General features: G+C 43.1%; 1 protein-coding gene across 8 annotated transcripts in view; it reads right to left on the bottom strand.

Annotated features, from left to right (window-relative positions):
• dennd1a (DENN/MADD domain containing 1A) overlaps nt 1-26,217 on the bottom strand; it is a 604,632-nt gene that overhangs the window by 405,688 nt on the left and 172,727 nt on the right. For all 8 annotated transcript variants that reach the window (XM_070862693.1, XM_070862695.1, XM_070862694.1 and 5 more), the window contains exon 4: nt 12,525-12,574. In XM_070862693.1, coding sequence (XP_070718794.1) covers nt 12,525-12,574 — 50 coding nt within the window. The remainder of the gene's footprint in view (nt 1-12,524; nt 12,575-26,217) is intronic.

Below are 26,217 nucleotides of genomic sequence, written 5' to 3'. Positions count from 1 at the left end.
ACCGCCGGAGGCCTTGTACATCGTGGGAGAACACTCAGCAGCTTCTGTCCCTGGCCAAAGCGACCACGTACCGGCCGCTTCTGTCCCTGGCCGAAGGGACCCCGTACCAGCCGCTTCTGTCCCTGGCCAAAGGGACTCTGCACCGACCCGGGCCAAAAGGACCCAGCATCAGATTCGGGGGACGTCTAACCGGCCGAAGGGAATCCGGGACGACCTGCCAAAGGGACCCAAGGACGTGGAACCGGCTGAAGGGACTCCGAGGCCGGCGCTGAACCGGCTGAAGGGACCGAGGCGTGGCGTCGTCTTATACTCCCAAACAACTTTTAATTAATTTTTACATTTTTAACCAACTTTTAAACTTATTAAACAACTTGGGAGAACTTTTAAAACTTACATTTTAGATTCTCAATCAAAATACTTTTAAATATCTATTATTAATCTACATTTTTGACTTTTAACAATTTTTAGAAACTTTTTAAATTGGGGAAACTTTTATAATCTAATATTGATTTACATCTTAGACTTTTAACAACTCTTAGAAACTTTTAAAAACTTTTTAACAACCCTTACAAACTCTTAGCAATAAAGGTGCAGCAGTTATCATGGGTGACTTTAATATGCATATAGATTGGGCTAACCAAACTGGAAGCAATACGGTGGAGGAGGATTTCCTGGAGTGCATAAGGGATGGTTTTCTAGACCAATATGTCGAGGAACCAACTAGGGGGGAGGCCATCTTAGACTGGGTGTTGTGTAATGAGAGAGGATTAATTAGCAATCTTGTTGTGCGAGGCCCCTTGGGGAAGAGTGACCATAATATAGTGGAATTCTACATTAGGATGGAGAATGAAACAGTTAATTCAGAAACCATGGTCCAGAACTTAAAGAAGGGTAACTTTGAAGGTATGAGGCGTGAATTGGCTAGGATAGATTGGCGAATGATACTTAAAGGGTTGACAGTGGATGGGCAATAGCAGACATTTAGAGACTGCATGGATGAACTACAACAATTGTACATCCCTGTCTGGCGTAAAAATAAAAAAGAGAAGGTGGCTCAACCGTGGCTATCAAGGGAAATCAGGGATAGTATTAAAGCCAAGGAAGTGGCATACAAATTGGCCAGAAATAGCAACGAACCCGGGGACTGGGAGAAATTTAGAACTCAGCAGAGGAGGACAAAGGGTTTGATTAGGGCAGCAAAAATAGAGTACGAGAGAAAGCTTGCAGGGAACATTAAAACGGACTGCAAAAGCTTCTATGGATATGTAAAGAGAAAAAGGTTAGTAAAGACAAGCGTAGGTCCCCTGCAGTCAGAATCAGGGGAAGTCATAACGGGGAACAAAGAAATGGCAGACCAATTGAACAAGTACTTTGGTTCGGTATTCACTAAGGAGGACACAAACAACCTTCCAGATATAAAAGGGGTCAGAGGGTCTAGTAAGAAGGAGGAACTGAGGGAAATCCTTATTAGTCGGGAAAATTGATCGGTTTAAAGGCCAATAAATCCCCAGGGCCTGATGGTCTGCATCCCAGAGTACTTAAGGAGGTGGCCTTGGAAATAGCGGATGCATTGACAGTCATTTTTCAACATTCCATTGACTCTGGATCAGTTCCTATGGAGTGGAGGGTAGCCAATGTAACCCCACTTTTTAAAAAAGGAGGGAGAGAAAACAGGGAATTATAGACCGGTCAGCCTGACATCGGTAGTGGGTAAAATGATGGAATCAATTATTAAGGATGTCATAGCAGCGCATTTGGAAAGAGGTGACATGATAGGTCCAAGTCAGCATGGATTTGTGAAAGGGAAATCATGCTTCTGGAATTTTTTGAGGATGTTTCCAGTAGAGTGGACAAGGGAGAACCAGTTGATGTGGTGTATTTGTGATGTGGTGTATGCTTACTGTGTGAGGTTGTAACACAAACCTCACACCGTAAGCATAGGGAATATAGATCTATAGATGACATGCCCACATAAAGACAAAAACAGTAAAAAATCTAATCATTCAGTGAACTAGGAGAAGATGAATCCACATCATAGTAAGCCCATAACTACTTCAAAAGATGCATTAGGGAAGGTCCAGGGGAAAGTAACATTGATGATTCTGTGGCTTAAAACTCTTACAGCTTAAGAATAAACAAGTTGTGGGAGTACAGGACACCATTATTTATATATAATCTGTTGCTGGGCCTGTTGAATGGAGTGGCCTTTTATTATTTCATGTCACTAAAGACCCATGAAGGTTATAGTCATGAGAAAATTGAGGTTTATTTCACAATTCATAATAAACCATTACTGGTACAATATTACGATGTGTATTTTAAGACGGTAATTTTTCATGTAGAATTATTACACAAGGGGATGCTCCAAATGATGTGGGGAGTTGGGTACAGAGCAGTTTGTGAAGTTTAGGTTGCAGCAAATAATTCAAATATCACTCCTTTCTGTTTTCATTTATGTGAAACAGGCATTATTAGGATAAAGGGTTGGCCATTTAGGACTGAGATGAGGAGAAACTTCTTCACTCATTTGTTAACCTGTGGAATTCCCTGCCGCAGAGAGTTGTTGATGCCAGTTCATTGGATATATTCAAGAAGGAGTTAGATATGGCCCTTACGGTTAAGGGGATCAAGGGTATGGAGAGAAAGCAGGAAAGGGGTACTGAAGGAATGATCAGCCATGATCTTACTGAATGGCTGTGCAGGCTCGAAGGGCCGAATGGCCGACTCCTGCACCTATTTTCTATGTTTCTATGCATTTGGACTTTCAGAAGGCTTTTAACAAGGTCCCACACAAGAGATTAATGTGCAAAGTTAAAGCACATGGGATTGGGGGTAGTGTGCTGACGTGGTTTGAGAACTGGTTGGCAGACAGGAAGTAAAGAGTAGGAGTAAATGGGTACTTTTCAGAATGGCAGGCAGTGACTAGTGGGGTACCACAAGGTTCTGTGCTGGGGCCCCAGCTGTTTACATTGTACATTAATGATTTAGACGAGGGGATTAAATGTAGTATCTCCAAATTTGCGGATGACACTAAGTTGGGTGGCAGTGTGAGCTGCGAGGAGGATGATGCTATGAGGCTGCAGAGTGACTTGGATAGGTTAGGTGATTGGGCAAATGCATGGCAGATGAAGTATAATGTGGATAAATGTGAGGTTATCCACTTTGGTGGTAAAAACAGAGAGACAGACTATTATCCGAATGGTGACAGATTAGGAAAAGGGGAGGTGCAACGAGACCTGGGTGTCATGGTACATCAGTCATTGAAGGTTGGCATGCAGGTACAGCAGGCGGTTAAGAAAGCAAATGGCATGTTGGCCTTCATAGCGAGGGGATTTGAGTACAGGGGCAGGGAGGTGTTACTACAGTTGTACAGGGCCTTGGTGAGGCCACACCTTGAATATTGTGTACAGTTTTGGTCTCCTAACTTGAGGAAGGACATTCCTACTATTGAGGGAGTGCAGCGAAGGTTCACCAGACTAATTCCCAGGATGGCGGGACTGACATATCAAGAAAGACTGGATCAACTGGGCTTGTATTCACTGGAGTTCAGAAGAATGAGAGGGGATCTCATAGAAACGTTTAAAATTCTGATGGGTTTAGACAGGTTAGATGCAGGAAGAATGTTCCCAATGTTGGGGAAGTCCAGAACCAGGGGTCACAGTGTAACGATAAGGGGTAAGCCATTTGGGACCGAGATGAGGAGAAACTTCTTCACCCAGAGAGTGGTGAACCTGTGGAATTCTCTACCACAGAAAGTTGTTGAGGCCAATTCACTAAATATATTCAAAAAGGAGTTAGATGTAGTCCTTACTACTCGGGGGATTCAAGGGATATGGCGAGAAAGCAGGAATGGGGTACTGAAGTTGCATGTTCAGCCATGAACTCGTTGAATGGCGGTGCAGGCTCGAAGGGCCGAATGGCCTATTCCTGCACCTATTTTCTAAGTTTCTATGGGCCCAAGTTTCGAGCCGCGCTTAGGACGGCGCAGTCTCGACCTGGACGCCCGTTTTTCGCGCCACAAAGTGCGCCTAAAAAAAACCCTCCAAATTCTCCACCTCCCTGCAGGTCCTCTGGCCCTCGGCACAGCGCAGCAGGAGCTGTAGGGGGCGGAGCCAGGTCCCTGCGCTGAAAACAGTGCGGGACCTCTGCACATGCGCGCTACAGTGGGCGCACATGTTCAGTAGCTCCAGGTGCCGAAAACTATGTGTGAGGGGCCGAAGCACGCAGCCCCTAGCCCTGGCCGAATGGCCTCACTGGGGCTGTGTGCATAAGGCTCCTCCCACGCCCAGCTCCTGCTTCCTCCTGACCCGACTCGACTCCCGCTTCCGGACCCGGCACCGACCCGACTCCCGCTCCCCCCCCCCGCCCCGGACCGGACCCGACACCGACCCCCCGGACTGGACCCGACCCGACCCCTGCCCCCTGGACCGGACTCCCGCTCCCGGAGCGGACCCGACCCGACTCCCGCTCCTCCTCCGCACCCCCCCCCCTGGACTGGACCCGACCCGACTCCCATCCTGTCCCCCCACCCCCCCCCGGCCCTGACTCCCGCTTCCCCCCCCACCCCGGACTGGATCTGACCTGACCTCCCTCCCCACGACCTGACCTCCCTCTCCCCGACCCGAACCGACCTCCCTCCCACCACCCCCCCGACCCGCGCTCCCCCCGACCCGACCCAAGGCCACCTACCTGTAAATCTGGTGCTGGGGACGGGCCCTGCCCGAAGTCTCGGGCCCGGCCCGTTCAGCCTCCCTCCCTCCCTCAATCTCCTTTCTCCCCCTTCTCCCCTTTATCCCCTTCTCCCCCATCCCTCCCTCTGCTCCCCCCCCTCTCCCTCTACCCCCCTCCTCCCCCTGTCAGAAACACAGACACTGACAGAGAATGAGAAACACACACAGACAGACAGAGAGATAGAGACACTGACAGAGACACACTGGGGGGGGGGGGGGGCATCCCAGCACGCTGTTGGAGGGCTCCCGGTGCTGCAGTAGGTAAGTAGAAAATGTTTTATTTATTGATTTTTTAAAAATTATTTCTTTATTAATTTTTTTGGATTGATTTATTGGTTGATTTATTGATGTATTTATCATTTATTATTGATGATGGCTCTTTATTTGTAAAACTGAAGTGTTTAATGTTTGTAAACTTCCCTTTAAACCCCGCCCCCCCCCCCCACCATTCCCTACGCCTGATTTGTAACCTACGCCTGATTTTCTAAAGTGTAGACAAGGTTTTTTTGAGCGTACAAAAATCTTCACTTACTCCATTCTAAGTTAGTTTGGAGTAAGTTTTCACTCACGAAACTTTGAAATCAGGCGTAAGTGGCCGGACACGCCCCCTTTTGAAAATAAAATTCTGTTCCAAAGTGAAACTGTTCTAACTGACTAGAACTGGAGCAAACTAAATGACGAGAATTCCGATTTCTAAGATACTCCGTTCTACACCAGTTGCTCCTAAAAATCAGGAGCAAATCATGTGGAAACTTGGGGCCAAAGTTTCTTGAAATAAATTTGGAATCTTTATCAACTTTCAACTTTTAAAATAACTTTGGAAGTCATCTTCCTAATGCCTGTCCCCCAACCTAGCCTCGGGCCATCTACCATCAATGGCACTACCCGGCGCCGAGCTTGCGGCCAACACTTTGCCGTAGGCAGTTAGGCTTATAGAGCTGTGCCTGGTCTCCAGTTGTCTTGGACCCCCCTTGCCACTGGACTAAGACCTTGCTCAGCTAAGCCCGTTTGGTTGCCGGTGTGCAGTGGCCACCCCACGTTAAAAGAACTCACGCACAGGCATCTTCCACTTCGTCAGTATGAAGTTCGGGATCTGGAACGTCAGGACCCTCATGGACAATCCCAACAGCAATAGGCCGGAACACCGCACTGCCATCGTTGCCCGAGAACTCAGACATTTTGACATTGACATCGCCGCTCTAAGCGAGACCCGGCGGGCAGGGGAAAGGCCAGTTGAAGGAACAAGGTGGAGGTTACACTTTCTTCTGGAAAGGGAAACCTGAAGCAGAACGGCGCCTTCATGGAGTCGGCTTTGCCGTCAAGAATGAGCTGGTCGACCGCCTCAAAGGCTCCCCCTGTGGGGTTAACGAATACCTCATGACTCTCCAGAACCAATGTGCCACAGTCATCAGTGCGTACGCCCCTACACTCGATGCAACGGATGAGGCTAAAGAGGGATTTTATTCAAACCTCGAGACATCCTTGTCCCGCGTCCCCATGGGCGACAAATTGATCCTCCTGGGTGATTTTAATGCCAGGGTCGGCAAAGACACAGCCCTCTGGGGAGGCGTGACTGGCAGAGAGGGGGTAGGGAAAGCCAACTCCAGCGGTACCCTACTCCTGACAAATGTCTGGAACATGAATTCCTCATCACCAACACCCTGTTCCGCCAGAGGGACAAATACAAAGCATCGTGGCAACACCCTCGCTCCAAACACTGGCACCTGCTCGAATATGTCATCGGCCAAGCCGGGGATCACAAGGATGTACACATCACCCGCGCCATGACAGGAGCTGACGACTGCTGGACGGACCACCGCCTAATCCGATCCATCATCAACATTAACATTGCCCCAAAGCAGAGGGGACAGCAGAAGCAGTGCCACAAAAAAGTTAATGCCGGGGCACTTAAAGACCCAGCTAAGAGAGCCCTATACAGCAAGCGCCTCACAGCTAACCCAGCGTGCCTTGATGACCCGGAGATGCTGAATTCCCCATAGCGCTTGGTCTGCCCTCCAGGCCTCTATAACCAGTGCCTGTGAAGAGATACTTGGTCACTCAACCAGAAAACACCAGGACTGGTTTGATGAAAAATGATCAGGAGATCGAAGAACTAATAGATTGTAAGCGCAGAGCATTTCAGAGTCTCAAGCAACAACCCAACTCGGGAGCTGCAAAACAACATTACAGACAGCTCAAAGGCTCAGGTCCAACAAAAAACTCGGGACCTAAAGAACTGGTGGTAGATGGAGAAAGCACAGGAGGTACAACAACTGGTCGACAGTCACGATATGTGAGGATTCTTCGCTGCAGTCAAGGCAACCTACGGTCCAAACTCCCAAGGCCCCACCCCACTCCTGGCCAAGAACGGGAAAACACTCATCAAGCCACCGAGGCTGTCAGGGCCAGATGGAAGGAGCACTTTGAAGATCTCCTCAATTGAGACTCTGCCTTTGACTCGAGTGTTCTTGATTCCATCCCGCAGCATGCGACCCGTCATCAACTCAGTGAAACTCCAACGTTGCACGAGGTAGGCAAAGCCATAAAACAGCTTAAGAATAACAAGGCTACGGGTGCGGATAGAATCCCTGCTGAGGCGCTAAAATATGGCGGAGAGGCGCTGTTGGCGCGGATACATGACCTCATCTCTCTCATCTGGAGGGAAGAGAGCATGCTGGGAGATCTGACAGATGTAGTGATTGTAACCATTTTTAAAAAGGGGGACAAGTCCGACTGCGGAAACTACAGGGGAATCTCCCTGCTTTCAGCCACTGGGAAAGTTGTCACTTGAGTTCTCCTCAATTGTCTTCTCCCTGTGGCCAAGGAGCTCCTCCCGGAATCACAATGCGGATTTCGTCCCCTACGGGACACAACAGACATGATCTTTGCAGCGTGCCAGTTGCAGGAAAAATGCAGGGAACAGCACCAGCCCTTATACATGGCCTTTTTCGATCTTACAAAGGCCTTTGACACTGTCAACTGTGAGGGTCTATGGAGCGTCCTCCTCCATTTCAGATGCCCCCAAAAGTTTGTCAACGTCCTTCGCCTGCTTCACGCTGACATGCAGACCATGATCCTTACCAACGGATCCATTACAAACCCAATCCACGTCCGGACCGGGTCAAACAGGGCTGCGTTATCGCTCCAACCCTCTTCTTAATCTTCCTCGCCGCCATGCTCCACCTCACAATCAACAAGCACCCCGCTGGAGTGGAACTAAACTACAGAACCAGTGGGAAGCTGTTTAACCTACGCCGCCTCCAGGCCAGGTCCAAGATCACCCAAACCTCTGTCGTTGAGCTGCAGTATGCGGAGGACGCCTGCGTCTGTGCACATTCAGAGGCTGAACTCCAGGATATAGTCAATGTATTCACTGAGGAATATGAAAGCTTGGGCCTTACGCTTAACATCCGTAAGACAAAGGTCCTCTAGCAGCCTGTCACCGCCGCACAGCACTGCCCTCCAATCATCAAGATCCACGGCACGGCCCTGGGCAACGTGGACCAATTCCCATATCTCGGGAGCCTCTTATCAACAAAGGCAGACATTGATGCGGAGATTCAGCATCGCCTCCAGTGCACCAGTGCAGCCTTCGGCCGCCTGAGGAAGAGTGCTGGAAGACCAGGCCCTCAATTCTCAAATCTACCACCAAATTCATGGTCTACAGGCCTGTAGTAATACCCGCCCTCCAGTATGGAACTAAGGCATGGACGATGTATAGAAGGCACCTCAAGTCGCTGGAGATATATCACCAACGATGTCTCCGCAAGATCCTGCAAATCCCCTGGGAGGACAGGCGCACCAACATCAGTGTCCTCAACCAGGCTAACATCCCCAGCATTGAAGCACTGACCACACTCGATCAGCTTCGCTGGGCAGGCCACATAGTATGCATGCCAGATACGAGACTCCCTAAGCAAATGCTTTATGCGGAGCTCCTTCATGGTAAACGAGCCAAAGGAGGACAGCGGAAACGTTATGAGGACACCCTCAAAGCCTCCCTGGTAAAGTGCGACATCACCACTGACACCTGGGAGACCCTGGCCGCAGATCGCCCGAGGTGGAGAAAGTCCATCCAGGAGGGCGTTGAGCTCTTCGAGTTTCAACGCAAAGAGCGTGAAGAGGTCAAGAGGCAGGCAGCGGAAGGAGCGCGTGGCAAACCAGCCCCACTCACCCCTACTCTCGACGAATGTCTGTCCCACCTGTAACAGGATCTGTGGCTCTCGTATCGGACTGTTCAGCCACCAGAGAACTCACTTTGGGAGTGGAAGCAAGTCCTCCTCGATTCCGAGGGACTGCCTAAGATGATGATAACTTTGAGGAAAAGGTAGCCAATTTAATATTTTTCTAAGTCATCTAATAACTGATATATAGTGGAGGAGTCTATGAGTAACAAGTTACCATTTCATTGCCACGGTTTGAGAGGCTAAAATCAAAGGCCTTGTTTTGAGTTCAAATTGGCGCTGGTGTGAAGAAATTGAAATATGACATTAAGTGTGACATTCTGCAAACGTGGCAACGAAACAAGACCATCAACAATTCATTGATGGATAACTTCTGTAATTGCTTAGCCTCAAAAGAGTATTGATTGAAGATGGTGCATTAAAAATGGAGTGCATGCAGTTTACAGAATATTTCATAGTGATTTTCATGCGTAGATCAAACAAGTACGGCAACATATTTCCAATAATTTAACTGACTTTAAACCATTACACATTGTTAAGCCATACACCAATTAAAAAATAAAGTTATATATTTTGCACCTTGCAAGAAGTCGCTTTTATTTTTAGATATGTTCTATTACTGTATTAGTTTCTCTGCAGAGAGTTTTAAATCCTGGATCAAACATGGAAACACCCTATGTTTTTAAACATTTATAATTTTAATAAAGAATAAAGTTGCATTTATAATCACATCTTTCATGGAATCAGGATGTCGCAAGCCAATGAAGTACATTTGATGTGTAGTCACTCTTGTAATGTACAGAAATGCAACAGGCAATTTGCATACAGCAAAGTTCCACAAACTGCAACAAGATAAATGACCAGATATGGTTTTAATGATGTTGGTTGGGGGATAAATGTTGGCCAAGACACCAGGAGAACTTCCATACTCATCTTCAAATAGTGACATGAGATCTTATATGACCAGGTGAGAAGGGGCCGAAGTTTAACATCTCATCCGAACGACTGCATCTCTGCCAGTCCAGCACTCCTTTAGTGCTGCATTGAAGTGTCAGCATAAATTATGTGCTGACGTCTCTGGAGTGGGGCTTAAATGCAGAACCTTGTGACTCAGAGGCGACACTGCTACCACTGAGCCAAGGCTGTAGTTACAATACAGATGAACATTTTGACCAACATTTAACTGTCTCATAGGACTATGTATTTCAAAGTATGCATTTATAAAAACAATTGTTGCATTGGATGCAGTTAAAATGGCTGAATAATATTCCACTGAGTGACATGGCAACACAACACTACTGTTTATAAACTCAGTATCACTGGTATCTTACTTTTCATTCACTTGTTACCAAATTATTATTTGTTTCAGGGGTCTATTTTGTTAAAAAGCCCTCCTGTAAAAAATACAATGAATCTGTGTTTTAGCAAATTTTAACCATTTAGATTGAAACCATTTTTTTCCAAATCAGTAAGTAGAAGAACTCTTGTCACATATTATGGTACTGACTGGCTGGAATATCCTCAGTTTGACAGCAAGTTTAGTATTTATTCCAATTAGAATTGTGCCTGATTATAAATGAATACAATAGACAGCCTTGGTAATAGAGTCAGACCTGGAAGATGAAGTAACGAATATAAAGAAGAAATATGTATAGGTCAGAGCTAGTAAGTGAACAAACTCTATTCTGCTGTTGACCAAAACCAAGTTGGTAAGGAATAAGGTCAGAAGTAAATGGACTCTTAACTACATTAACAAAACTATTCTAACAAAAATATTTTCCCATTGATTTAGTACTATTTCCCACAACTGAAACACGAACAAAAATCAATCCAACTCTCGAGGCTGCCACACAAACACAAAGACTGTACCGCTACCAGGTACAATACATACTTGAACTGAATAGCTTGTATCTATACAGAAAAACATTTCAGAGAAAACTCTGCAAGTGAAAATAATCCTTTTTATAATCCTTGGACCACTGATAGATCCAGGGAAATGACCATCTCCCTGAGCCAGAAAGCTCTGCAAGCTCTGATTTCATATGCTGTGGAAATAACTGGAATTACAGTAATAAAGTTACTCAAATTTCAGGTGTAGCTTTATTGTTGTAATATTAATATGATAGAAATAAAATTAAATTCTATACATTTTAACGATGCTTGCCTTGTCATCTCAATTTCCCCAATTCTCTTCACTCCTATTTGCAAACCCTATGCTATCTTTTCTCACCCTATTTTCTCTCTAAAAATATAACTTTAAACCCTCTCTTTTTTCTCCTAGGCTTCCACTCACCATTTTGTTTTAACAAATGAGCTTCCATGCACTGAAAACAGGTTTTACAGCCAGTATTCCAACCAACTGAAAGCCCTAAAACTTTGTAGATTGAGAATCCTGGACAACTTTTGACGTGTCAAAATAGAAATCATTTCTGCTGACAAGCAAACTCGTCTAAAATACCAAGAAGGGTAAAGGCTTTTTCTCTCAACCGAGATCTGGCACCATTCTCCAACCAAGAATATCGCAGGAGACCTGTTGTACCAGGCTACTGCCAATGCTGCTCTGCAATTGTTTGGAGCAAGGTGCATGAATGTCATAGTCAGTCAGATACTTGGTCACTGATTTTCCTACCCTATGGCAAAGGACCAAGGTTCCTCTAAACATACCCAACTAAGAACGGGAACTAATCATGCGGCACATTTTTAATTAGCTGAATAATTTATACAAGAAAATATATTGGGTACGATCTATTGCGATTAATAAAAATTAAGCTATCAAAAATAGAAATTTGCCTTTTCTAATAACTTCTAATAACATGAAGACCAATCTTGTTAATATTTCCAAAGATATTTTCAATATACTCAATGTACAACCCAACCTTAACGCCTCAGCTTACTCAATAATGCATGATGCGAAACAATAAATCATTTCCTTACAAAGAAAAACATTCTATGGCAAAGCAGCTCAAAATATCTACAGAGGGCGCTATTAAGTAAGTAAATAGTAGTCTGCATTTAATATTTTTAAAAACACAAACTGTAGCCAATTCTTAAATAAGAACTGTTTCAAGCATTCATTTTATTGCATAAATTTTCAAAATCTGCTAAAATTAAAAATGAAGTATAAAAGGATGAACAAACTTACAAATATAATTGCACGTGCCAAGACTTTAAAATAAAATATTCACAAAATATTTTCAACAAATTTTAAATGGGCATCTCTTTCCCTTTCTTGCTAACTTATAATTAACACTGAAAGTCTGGAGAATATTCCTGAAGTGGATGGATTGTCTAACGTATGCAAACCACCCATTGCTGTGCTCTGCTGAAGTGAAGATCTAATTTACAGCTTCTCTCAGGCACTTCACTGCTTTTAACTTCAAGAAAATAGCAGAATTATGATGACACTAAACAGAATTATGATTCAGAGCACCTGCGGTAAATTACAATACCTGCTTAACAGGCAAATAAAAACAGTTTCCTCATTTTTATGTGCAAGAGGGGTGCTTTAAATGAGATTTTAAAGGCACAAAACACAACCATGTTTCTTTGTTATTTTCCAGAGCAATTTTATGGCATCTTTATCTCGTAAACTTTGCAATGATAACAGTACCTGTCCACATAGAAAGGGAAACAAAACTTGGTCAATGTCTGCAGAACTTCCTGTGGAGAGAAAACAGAGAATTTATGCATCTTATGGGGCCAATAAATCGAATATTAACTGCACCATACAATTACACCTTCCTCTCTCCTACCCCCCCCCCCCCGCCCTCACTCGCTCCATAACAAAATGGGAGACAGATGAAGAAGTAGGGTACTTATCAATTATAGAAAGAAGCAGTGAGCAGTCAATCACTTGTAATAATAAACAATATCAAACTTCATTAAATATGGAAAAAATGAAGATTCACACATGAACAGGCTGCAGGGGCTACCTCACATAACCTCCTGAGGGATTGGAGGTTGGGATGCTGAGTGTTAACACCCCTCCTGGGACGCTCTTCAGCCTGACCATATGGATCATACTAAATAACACCAAACCACATGGGCTTATCTTGGCCTAGACTGCCACTGCTGCCAGAGCTTTGGCTGTTACCTAGAAACAGGGGCTGATGGGATTAGAGAACCAATGGTAGAGTATGACAAAAGAGAAGACCACAGAAAGCAGCATCTCTTTTCTCCAGCCGGTCATGTTTTTAAGCAATACAAAATGGTAGGCACGTGAAATACTTAACAGTTTTTCATCACAAAAAATGGTTTATAAAAAAAGCATGGTTTGAATTTTAAATTACATGCTACCTGAAAGCTACAACATTAAATTATTAAAAGTTGAATACATAGATAGGTTTTTTTTAAGTCTTGAGGTCAAGTTTCAAGTGCCTACCACTGGGACAATGCAATCAATAAAAATGCTGTGGAGCACATTACCTGTGTAAGCAATGAGGGGGCAGAAAGGACAGGGGGACTTTGGGAAAAAAAACATCTGTTCGGCTAAGGGATCCGATGCTGCAATAACTTAAAATCCGATTTAAAATCAAACTCAAACCTCAAATAAGAGAGATTACTAATCCCTGCCTTTTTCCAGTTTTGTAAAAATACGTATATTAAATTCAATATATTTGTCTAACATTTAAACCAACATTATTAGGACTTTTACAAAATTAAAATTTAGGTTACTTGAAATATTTTTCTTGATAGCTGTAATCTTTTTATCCTTTATTTACCAGGTTAAATATATTTCCTACTATGCTTTAGTACTTGGCAGCACAGCAGAAATCAAAGCAAACGGCTTTAAAAATACATTTAACTATCGAACAGTTTCATAATATCAATCCCTTTTTAAAACTGTGTTCTTCCTTTAAAAAATCTATTTACCTTCAGGTAAGGCAAAATATTTTTTTTAAATCCTCATTATAACAAGATGACATTTGTGCGTTTGCAGCTTACAGACCATGTAGTTTACACTACACAAACAATTTTCATAAAATGGTTTGTAATGTTAATTACATCTGCACTTTATATTCATATATTTTACATGTGGATGAGAAATAGCTAATTAAATTTTCCTGTGGTCCCAGCGAACCAGTTCAAGCTGTGGCTGGATTGCCTAAAGCCAATTTGAACCTTCCTGATAAATTAAACATTACTTTGCACACGTAGCAGTTCTCTTACCAGTGCTCTTGAATGCTGAACACTATAAATTATTGGCAGTAACTTCGGCTTAAACCGTCCATGCACTTAGTTGTGCAGTCATCGCAAATCATGTGAAAAATATTTTATTCCTTTAACAGGTTTCCCTGCGGAAATGTTTGTTCTAAATCATACAATGTGATGCTGCTGTAACTATAGCTGTAATCAAGTGACAGCAAAGAATCGGTCTTGTGATCCATTACCCCCACCGTTACACCCTGTCAACCACATGTTGCCATCCATAAGCTACCTTTGGTACCTTAATATAAACTCTTCGAATTCTGAACTATGATTTCTTCTGCCGCAAAAGTAACCCCATCTTATCGGGTTCCATGCTCGAACCACTTCAGAGGCAGTGCAAAGTAACTAACACAGGATTGCAAGCTGTATCCCATCACACCCTTCTTCCACCTTCTAGGAAGTCTTGCACTCTCCATTTATTGTATTTACCCAAATCTTTTTACAATTATGAATCAGTTCCGATGCACTAATAAACATTGAGGCCATTCATTCAGCACACAAGAATTGTTTAAGGCCTCGTAAGCTCAGATTCCTAAGTTTATCAATTAGTTTCCAATACTCTTATAAGATACCATCCACTTTATTGTACATACTTTAAAAAAGGATGCGGTAGCACTGAATGTTTAAGCACCGTTAAAAAGAATTTTAAGATACCGGATTGTAGTTCACAGAAAGTACATTATGGAAGAACTGGCATTCAAAATTTGTTTTTGCATATAACCCAATTTTGAAGGTTTAAAAGGGTTAAATTATATTATACTTTGTAACTATCATGCCGTACATAGCACCATACAATGTTTCAAATAATAAAATGCTGGGCTGGGCTAGATCTTTTGCCCACTGACTATAAATTGGGCAGAAATCTATTCCATTAAATTAAATGCACTCAAATAGTTTTCCAGTTAAAATTTGAAAGGCAGATCAAGCCAGTGCACAAGAAGTAATGTCAGCGGAATGTAGAAAAGCATCCTAGAGAACATGTAAGTTTCATTTTACATAATTAACTTATTCGTTACAAAAAAAACAATTATGAATCAACCAAACCTGGTGAGGTTTGAACATGCAAAGACAAACAAATGAACAGAGCAGTTATCAATGCATCTGTATGGTATGTACTGAAGTACTGTATGTTTAAAACCAGCATTACTTTGAGATAGAAAGTTGCAGCAAAAATTACTGCAATAAATCATTAAAGCAATAAAGCATGTTAAACATATTAGGCTAAACTATATGTACTGTATTCTATACATTTTTAAAGATTCTAAGACTGCACTTTTTTCTGAAAATCCTATTGTTTCTCATTTCAACAAATATTTATTTTATGATTTGGTTTCTGGCTTGTTATTTTGAACAGGAAACTGGTATGTACCAAGCAGTCACATTTGTAAAGAGTAGGGCATGATCCATGTCTCTTGTGGGATGCAAAGCAGCCATGTCACTGCTGGCTTTAGGACATGCACCACCTGTCTCCATTCCCCCAGGTTCCACTCTTTTCATTATCAAACTACTGCTGACATTATAAGCTTCACATGCACTGTCTAAAATCCTCACCGATCAATATTTCCAACCATACACATATTGATGACTACAGCTCATCGATTAAGTTAGCTTCAATTGCAAAGTTTTGACCAAAAATACTTAAAGATGCTGACTTCAAACAAAATGCTGCTGTGCAAAATGTTCGATTGGTCATGAATTTATTCTTCTCGTCCATATTAATAAACTTTCAGAAATCAAGAATCAATGTACATTTCTGGAGTGGTTTACATAGGTTTGGAAGAGATATTTTACAACTCACAGCTAAAAAGACAAGTTTTTAGTTGTCCTCTGACGAGCAGACCTATATAAGCTCGGTGTAAATGTTTGCTTTTAAACATATACTACACCTTCTCTCCAGACCCAGGCCTTCAGAGCAACAAGAATGTACCTCCCAGTTGCGCAAAGGTGAGATTAAGAAATTTAACAGCAGCAATTCAAAGTTTCTCTATCATGGTCAGAATTATCATTCTATTCATTTCTTCCAATTTTTTTTTCATCAAACAACTTAAGGGAGCTCTACTTTGCAGCAGAAATCCCCCCAGGTTAATAACCGGATTTCGATTTGTGTTAATTGAGCCCCTTTGAACTATTCAGCTCAGTAACACCTCCAGCCAGCTCTTCTGATTAGGTCATCATCACGCACTATTTAAAACAGAAATACAGAAAGGGGAGAAACAATATTAATCATAATTTTCTAACGGATTTTGTTTCAGAGGATTGCTGGTGATGGCAAACACTCGTTACTTAGTCTTCCCAGCTCAATTCTGAAAATGTCCCATTCAGAATCATCTTGTTACAGCTCAGAATTATCAAAAATGTAAAAGCCTGTGTGTTTTTTCAGTTTATTTACAAATATTTTATTTTTAAAAGTGAGGATTAGCGATAACATTGGGTAACTGCCTCCAAGGCATCTGAATTATTAGAGATAAATGCAGATCCTTCATTGAGAGCATTTTTATATTTAGTAATATTTAATGCTCAGTTAGCAGTGACTTTTTTTAATGAATATTATATTTAAGTAAATCAAATGCAAATAAAACAGATTCTTGACATATTGTGATTTATTTTCCTGAACGTGCAAATGCATGGTATAGACGTAAATCCACTGATGTCCGCAATGTTGTTAATATTGTGTGTTATTTGTTTAAAAAGAGGGCAAGATTCAAAGAATCATAGGGAGAGAAATTCAGTATTGACCAGTTTGGGGCACAAACGTTGGAAAGCTGGGAAACTTAGCGGCAGGCGCTAATGATAACCAGCTTTTTCTAATTTCGGTGTTTGCGTTCCAGGAAGGAAGTGGAGCGCTAAATCAAGTGCTCCACTTCCTTCCTGGAGCGCTAAAGGATGGAGGTGCGGCGGTAGTGGTGCAGCACTGCACAATGCCACAATGTCCCGTGCAGCACTGCCGCGATCCGAGGCTCCTTCACTCCCTTAAAGGGAAGGGCTATCGCTGCAGGCTCCGCGTTGGGACCAGTGAGCTGTTCCCCGACGGCAGCCGTGATCCGCCCAATTAGCCCTATGCACTGCACTCCAGCAGAGTGCCGGGTTGATCGATCGCGGCCCAGGAGCAATTGAAAAAATTCACTTTATATGTTGTTAAAAATTTTCTCCTACACATGCCAACATCCTCTTTTACTTGCACTACAAATTCCCGGCCTCCCAAACAACTCCTCTTGCAGCTTTCGTTTTGTTGCCTGGCTATGCTGTAGGGGGCAGAACCGAAGTTTGGGTCTGGAGCGCTACCGGGACAATGCGCACGGCAATGATGTCACAATCTCCGGGCGCAGGAGATCGTGGCGCAAAGTGTTATTGCCGCCACGAGCCTCTTGGTCAAGTTAGCCAGAGGCGATAACGGGAGGCGCTAAGGTGGCCAATTTCTCGGCCATAGAATCTTACTGCACAGAAGGTGGCCATTTGAGCCATTTTGCTTGTGCCGGCTCTTTGAAAGAGCTATCCAATTAGTCCTAATCAATACACATATGAGCAAACTCTGCCTTAAACAATTTTTCATTCACTTTCTTTTAAAAACATTTAAGCTTCCATTCCACACAGACCTCCTTCACAGCTTCGCAAAGCCACTTCAGCCTCACCGCTACTGTGCTGGTTTCTCCACCCAACTATTTTTTTATTTGCACTGCCAATTTTATTTGGCTATGTATCTGCACAGCAAGCCTCCTTCCATCCTCTGGCATCATTTTTCATTTCCGCAAAGCTCCGGTTATAACTTGTGCGGCGATGGATAAAATGATGTGGCAATAATTTCTGGGCTCAAGTTTAACTGACAATTAACCTGTTCGTTTTGTTTGCTTTTTAAAATATGCTCTATAAGTGCTCATTGGTAGATGCAAAAGATCCCATGACACTAACAGCAGGGGAGTTCTCCATGCCTTGACCAACATTTATCCCTCAACCAACATCATTTATCTCACTGCTGTTTTGGGGACCCTACTATGTGTAAATTGGCTGCCATGCCTGCCTACAAAACAACAACGACTGGACAGATTAGATGCAGGAAGAATTTCCCGATGTTGGGGAAGTCCAGAACCAGGGGTCACAGTCTACGGATAAGGGGTAAGCCATTTAGGACTGAGATGAGGAGAAACTTTTTCATCCAGAGAGTGATGAACCTGTGGGAAATTCTCTACCACAGAAAGTTGTTGAGTCCAGTTTGTTGGACAAATTCAAAAGGGAGTTAGATGTGGCCCTTACGGCTAAAGGGATCAGGGGGCATGGAGAGAAGGCTGGGGTGGGGTACTGAGGTTGAATGATCAGCCATGATCATATTGAATGGTGGTGCAGGCTCGAAGGGTTGAATGGCCTACTCCTGCACCTATTTTCTATCTTTCTATGTTTCTATGTAATTCATTGGCTGGAAAGCGCTTTGAGAAGTCCTGAGCATGTGAAAGGAGCAATACAAAAATGCACATTCTTTCTTTGCATATCACGAATCCAAAGAACATAACTTTCTTTAGTATGTTTATCCTGAATAGGACGCCCTATTAGAATATTGTTCTGCAGGTTCGTTGCCTGTTGCCAATAACTGAGGCTCCTGAAAACCTTGAAAAGAACAAAAACCTGAGCTGGTTAGTTTAAATAACTGAATATTTTATATTTCATTACAGAAGTGATATTTGAGCCTTGGAAATCTCTCCCATGATCAAACAATTCAATTCCATTTGCAATTATGTTTATTATTCATTGGTTTGTCCTGTTTGAATTTTGGGGACATTGTCTGGAAGTTTGGAAAAGGCCTGTTGTTGGCATTGCTGCCTCATTAGTGAGAAAATCCTACATCGGAACAAAATCTGTAAACCGTGGCAGACTGAGATATATTGGAATTCAGAAGAATGAGAGGTGATCTTATCGAAACGCATAAGATTATGAGGGGGCTTGACAAGGTGGATGCAGAGAGGATGTTTCCACTGATGGTGGAGACTGGAACTAGAGGGCATGATCTTCGAATAAGGGGCCGCCCGTTTAAAACAGAGATGAGGAGATTCTCTCAGAGGGTTGTAAATCTGTGGAATTCGCTGCCTCACAGAATTGTGGAAGCTGGGACATTAAATAAATTTAAGATAGAAATAGACAGTTTCTTAAACGATAAGGGGATAAGGGGTTATGGGGAGCGGGCGGGGAAGTGCAGCTGAGTCCATGATCAGATCTGCCATGATCTTATTAAATGGCAGAGCAGGCTCGAGGAGCCGTATGGCCTACTCCTGCTCCTATTTCTTATGTATGTTCTTATATGCAAACTAATGGGAACTTCTTGTGTGACCCAGGCTCCATGGCATACACCCAAGCAACCTACAAAGAAAACAAGTTTTGGGCACTTCTGCTCTAAGTCTTTCTAATCGTACCTGCTCCTGTTCTGAGGCTGGTGATTTTCCAATTTTTAACAAGGAGAGGTCTGACACAAGGGGCAAAGAGCCTTGGCTTGGGGTAAAATAAACTGACACAATGGCCTCAATACTAATGACCACACCCACACCTCCCCCCCCCCCCCCCCCCATGATAAGCGGGAGAGGGTAGATGGTAAAAATGAAAGCGGGTAATGCTACCCAACCTGCCGCCAAAACGCCTGCCGCTATTTGCGCGGCAGCGGGTTTTGTGGCGTGCAACTAGCCCACCAAGGACACTTCATTAACATATTTAAATCAGGCCCTAAGTGCACTTGGAATCCTGATTTAAACTTAACAGTTGCTGTTACTAACAAGGCTCAGGAAAGTCGGCAGTGAAAGGGAGGCAGGAGCTGCCTGCACAAGAAGTTAAGTGCCTTTTACAGCACTTACCCCTTCCCAACCCCTCATTGAAGCCTTCTGCCTCTGCTCTGCTAATCGCAGCCTCTCCCCCCAGTCCCGTACCGCGATCGCAGACCTTCCCCCGCACCCCCAAGCACCGATGTCTGGCCTTTCCCCATCCCATGATGGCCCCGCTCACTCTCTCTCTCTCTTCCTTCCCTACCCAACGCAATGTCCCTGGCCTTGCCAGATTTTCCCCGCGCTACTCTGCAGCCTCCCCACAAATATTGGGGCAGATGACTTTGTAAGACATGGGAGTAAGAATTCACGTGTGGCATCACCATTTGCTTCATCATGGTGCTATTTTCATATGGTTTCCCCAGCACTTTGATCTAGGCTATATTCCCAAGATGCATGGAGGATGTGAGATGAAGAATTATATTAATGTGAAAAAAACTGAGGGGAAATCTTAAAATATTTTTTCTATATATAAAATATTTAATAATCATTGTATTTTAATTTGAAAAGAACATGCAAACAGTTAAATGTAATTCGGAATGTAAAATGCAATGCAAATTTATCAAAATGTTATGCAAATACAAGTTTGTGTATCATTTTCAGTTCATAATGAGCATACTTATCTTGCCATTCCTTGTAACATTTCAATAAATCCATAAAGGTAGACATTACATTTACTTTCCGCTGATTAATGTACGAGGAAATTTTCCAAACCCGGAACATTTCAGTTCTTCTGGAAGGTTTCATTAAATGTAGGTTTGGGACAAATCTCCGAACATTTAAAAATGTGTCACACCAGCATACAAGGTTGACATTTCCTGGAACATTCTGTGCACACTGACTTCAGTATTTTGTGCTAATCCAACCCGTACCTGCACTAAATTATGCTCCAGCATTGTAAGCCCCAAGTGCAACAACTCCTCTATACTAATTGACGTACCAGCTCCATCTCATCCCAATGTCATTGCCAAAGCAGTTAAGCATCCAAATAATTAGCCTATTAACCTTTGGACATCACTGATTATCACTCATTTCATTTCTATTTAAAAACCGAGCAATCCATTCATACAGACAAAATGTTAACAAATGGTAAGCCTACAAGTTTGCACAAGATTTTGCTTTTTCTCTTCATTACCCTCACTCCTGTGCCACTTTAACATTCCAAAGTAGACTGATACAATTTATTATTAAGCAAATAAAAGCAGTAATCAAGCCTACAGAACATGCAGAGTTTTGGCACATGTACAAGTGTGTGCGTGCCCATTTTCAAGGAAACCAACTATCCAGTAAGTGCAATTGTAGTTATTTCTAGTTACTGTAAATGGCTTCTATAAGAAAAATGACCAGTTATTTCACTTAATATCTTTTAGTAGGAAGATGGGTATCCTATTGCTTGTTCAACTGGGCTCAGTCTTTTTCAAGGGAGAACACATGGTACATTGCAGCATTCAAACTATTAAGGCAGCAACTATAAAGACCGATGTAAATGAATTCCACAGTTGAACCCAAAAGGAAATCACTAATGAAACTTGGTGAGAATCTAACAAAATTTTTTCTTAAAGAAAATATATTGCCAGTTCCCAACATACTCATCTTTATAATGAATTTCCTGTCTTGAGATAAAGTCATCAATTGCCCCAAGTTTAGTTAAAATCTGTTGAAACATACAGGGATTACTTTGGGGATGTGTATACTTCAGTAATGAATGAGCAGATAAAGGGAAATAAATGATCAATCCACCCTCTCCTCCCCACACACAGTCCAAAGTAAAACTTATGAATAATTCAACGGTGTCACATTGTTACATATACTGTAGGTGTATGTCTTTATATGTAAAAATATAATACAGTGGATACTCTTTCACAAGTCCAGAACCAGGGGTCACAGTCTAAGGATAAGGGGTAGGCCATATAGGACAGAGATGAGGAGAAACTTTTTCACCCAGAGAATTGTGAACCTGTGGAATTCTCTACCACAGAAAATTGTTGAGTCCAGTTCGTTGGATATATTCAAGAAGGAGTTAGACGTGGCCCTAACGGCGAAGGGGATCAGGGGGTATGGAGAGAAAGCAGGAGTGGGGTACTGAAGTTGCATGATCAGCCATGATCATATCGAATGGTGGTGCAGGGACAAAGGGCCGAATGGCCTGCTCCTGCACGTATTTTATATGTTTCTATGTTTCTAAGTGCAATATAAACATTAATCAAAGTAAGCAATTCTATTGAAAAAGTAATACTGTTCTCCCAACTAAAATGATACAACTTGAAATAATTGTTCCTTTTTCTTGAGCAGGGTAGCATAAACTACAATTGTATTTAAAATATCTATATGAGGAAATAACTGTAAAAGTAAATACTTCTCCCTGCCATCCTCTCAAGATCATGCTCAGCCATGATAGACACCTCCAGCCATTCAACAGTCTGCTAATACTCAGTCTAAAAATGGGCATTTAGCAAAGTACCAGAAAACTACTGACGCCTATAGAACAATACCAAGATGAATCAAAGCCCCAGGAAGAACGGGGAGGAAAGTTTCAATAAGGGAGAGATCACGGGAAGTGATTTCTCTACACACGGTCCTTTCGTGAAATAGCATTGTATTCTTACTTGTGAGCAATAAACATTAAGTGCTCTGCACCTGAATAATTCAGAATCAACTTGAAGGGTGGTGGATGCAGAAACCCTCACCACATTTAAAAGGTGCTTGGATGGGCACTTAAAGTGCCGTAACCTGCAGGGTTACGGACCTAGAGCTGGTAATTGGAATTAGACTGGATAACCTCTTGTTGGCTGGCGCAGATACGATGGTAAGTACTGCAGGGAATTGAATATGGCCAAGGTGATCTACTGGATGGGTCAGAGAGGAATTTTCCCAGATTTTTTTCCCCAATTGGCCTGGGTTTTTATAGAAACATAGAAATTTACAGCGGAGAAGGGGGCTATTTTGGCCCGTCGTGTCCGCGCCAGCCGACAAAGAGCCACACGGCCCTCGGTCAGCAGCCCTAAAGATTACATATAAACCTATGAACAATGATCAATAGCAGAAAGGTAAAGAGCACCCAGCCCAACCAGTCCACCCCACACAACTGTGACACCCCTTACACAGACATTCTACACTCCACCCCAACTGGAGCCATGTGATCTCCTGGGAGGCGCAAAAAAACAGATAAGAAACCCAGGCCAACTGGGGAATAAAAATCTGTTTTTTGCCTCTCCCAGATCGCATGGCTCCGGTTGGGGTGGAGTGTAAAATGTTTCAGTATAAGGGGTGTCACAGTTGTGTGGGGTGGACTGGTTGCTCTTTATCTTTCCGTCATTGTTCATGGCTGCTGACCGAGGGCCGTGCGGCTCTTTGTCGGTCGGCGCAGACACAATGGGCCGAAATGGCCTCCTTCTGCACTGTAAATTTCTATGTTTCTATTAAAACCACTGCTAGTCTTTTGCAGCTGTATCATTGTCCAGTGATTCAACATAATGAATCCTGCACTGATTCATCATCATAAGTGGTCCCTCGAACGAGGATGACTTGCTTCCACAAGAGTTCACAGATGTTTCAATGAAGGACCCGATGTTCCAGTCTTGAACTCCAACTGAAGGGGTGGAAGATGCCTGTGCATGGATTGTTTTACCACCATACGGGCTCGACAGAGCTCGGCTTTTATCCAGTGGCAAGGGTTGAACCAGGATGACTGGAGATCTGCTCTGCTGCACGGACCTAGTGCGCTGATTACCCCATCTGTTTGTCCACAATAGTGTTCCACACCTACAGATCTATCCTGGCTTTGGATTTAAAAATGCTGTTTTGCTAATCTGTTGCCAGCTAAGTGGTTGGTATTAGGAATAAAAACAGAAAATGCTAGAAATACTCAGCAGGTCAGGCAGAATCTGTGGAGAGAGAGAGAAACAGAATTAACGTTTCAGATTAATGACCCTACTGTTTTCTGTTTTTATTTCAGATTCCAGCATCTGCAGTATTTAGATTCTGAATTGGTATTGGGATTTTGCTGGAACTTTGGTGCTCAGAAATAAATTAAACAGAAAATGAATGTTGAGATACTTGATCTGAGAGAAGGGTTACTAGATTGATTCTTGGGATGAGAGGGCTGTCGTCCTATGAGGAGAGATTGAGTAAATTGGGCCTATACTCTCTGGAGTTTTAAAGAATGAGAGGTGATGTCATTGAAACAGGTAAGATTCTGAGGGGGATTGACAGGGTAGATGCTGAGAATTTTGGACGCTCAACTTGTACCCTCTCTTGTGCCGGGCTGCTAGCCTCAGCCGAAACCCTCCCTGGTGGCCAAGTGGGCACCAGGAAAGCGGCTGCAAGTTCGCAGCGGCCCGCCTCTTTAAAAGGGGAAGGCCGTTGTGACGTCAGCCACGCCGCGCTTCCATCCGTCTATCGCCCCGTAGAGACGAATTATTCCTCCGATACCACCCCACAGATTTTTGTTCATTCAAATATCCCAATTCCGGGATATTTCGGTGCCCATCTAGCTGGGCGCTAAACTTTCATTTAATTCAAATTGTGTGCCCAAAAACGGGGTGCGGGGCAATTTTGCCCCCTCCCCCCCTTGTGTATTGCGACTAGATCAAAGAACACCACCTTGCAGTAGTATGTTCGCCCATCACCTTGAAAGACAGAAACTTTGCGTGGTGCTCTCTGGTGGTTAGAACGGAAGAGGCATTGTTTAAATCTCTGGCAATCATCAACTCGCCTGAGACATTACCTGACTGATTACAGCAGTTTGTTTTAAACTGCTCATTTTTGAGGCACTTGCTCAGTTTTCTCTGATCCAGGGTGGGTATGAATAACCTATTTTGGTGGAGAACAAAGTAGCAAGGGTATCAACAGTAGCAGCAAAGTTAACGTTTCAGGTCGATGACTTTTCATCCAGGTTTCTGACAAAAGTTCACAGACCTGAAATGTTAACTGTTGCTCTCTCCACAGATGCTGCCTGACCTGCTGAGTATTTCCAATATTTTCTGGTTTTACTTCAGATTTCCAGTATCCGCAGTATTTTGCGATCACTCCTCTATAGTGCAACAAAGCTACTCTTGAAAAACCAGCACTCTGGAGTCAGGGAATGGGAAACCCAATATTATAACCATTGGGTCAAGATAGTAATTCTCAGCATAAGTTCTGAACAGAGGTTAAATAAGCAACTATTTTCTTTAATACAAGCTATGCTGGTGCTAAAATCAACAAAGGAAATTTGGCCTGGATCACTATTAGAGGGAAACTTCAGAGTCTCCAATAACAAAATCTCTTTGACAGATACCACAGAACATATTTTCACTTATTTCCCCAAACAGACCAATGCGACATGTCATACTAGGGCAAATCTTTCTAGATGTAATGGCATACAGTCATACTGACTGGTCCACCCATATCTTCAATTACCTGAGTAAGACAGAAATGCCTTGGGTTAGGTGACATTGTTGGAATCCATGTTAACTGTAAGGATGCTCATTTAATTGGCCAGAGCTTTTCATGTTGACAGTATTAAGAGAGATAGTGGGTCCCCAGATCCAATGATCAAGAAAGATACCATCCAAGATAGCCTCCCTCTGTTCTCCACTGGCAGTGGGTAGTACACTTGCCTGAGTCAGAAGGTTGTGGATTCAAGTCCCACTCCAGGAACTTGAGCGCAGAAATCTATGCCGACACTCCAGTGCAGTGCTGAGGGGTGCTGCACTGTCAGAGGTGCCGTTTTTTTGATGAGACATTAAACCAAGGCTCTGTCTGCCCTCAGGTGGGTATAAAAGATCCCATTGCACTATTTCTAAGAAGAGCAGGGGAGTTATCCCCGGTGTCCTGGCCAATATTTATCCCTCAATCAACATAACAAAAACAGATTATCTGGTCATTATCACATTGCTGTTTGTGGGAGTTTGCAGTGTGCAAATTGGCGGCCACGTTTCCCACGTTACAACAGTGACTACACTCCAAAAGTACTTCATTGGCTGTAAAGCACTTTGGGATGTCCGGTGGACATGAAAGGCACTATATAAATGCAAGTCTTTCTTTCTTTATAATGACCACCCCAGATTCAGGTAAGATTCCAACAGCAGTACACATCATAGACTCAAAACCTCCATTCAACTGCCACCCAGAGTGTCAGACAATCTCCTAGCTTGCCTCGTCTGCTTTGTTCCCCAACAACCAGGCCAAATAGAATGGATCATCAGACCAATTGACAGATTTGTTATGTTTTTATTCTGGAAAGAATGCAGAAGGCCATCCTTTTGCTGGAGGAGCTGGAGGAAGAATGAAATTCCTCCTTACAAGCTTACTGAAAAA

The sequence above is a fragment of the Pristiophorus japonicus genome, chromosome 20 (assembly GCF_044704955.1).
Source record: "Pristiophorus japonicus isolate sPriJap1 chromosome 20, sPriJap1.hap1, whole genome shotgun sequence".
Classification (NCBI taxonomy): Eukaryota; Metazoa; Chordata; class Chondrichthyes; family Pristiophoridae; genus Pristiophorus; species Pristiophorus japonicus.
The sequence above is the reverse complement of the archived record's forward strand: the minus strand, read 5'-3'. Positions and strand labels throughout refer to the sequence as shown.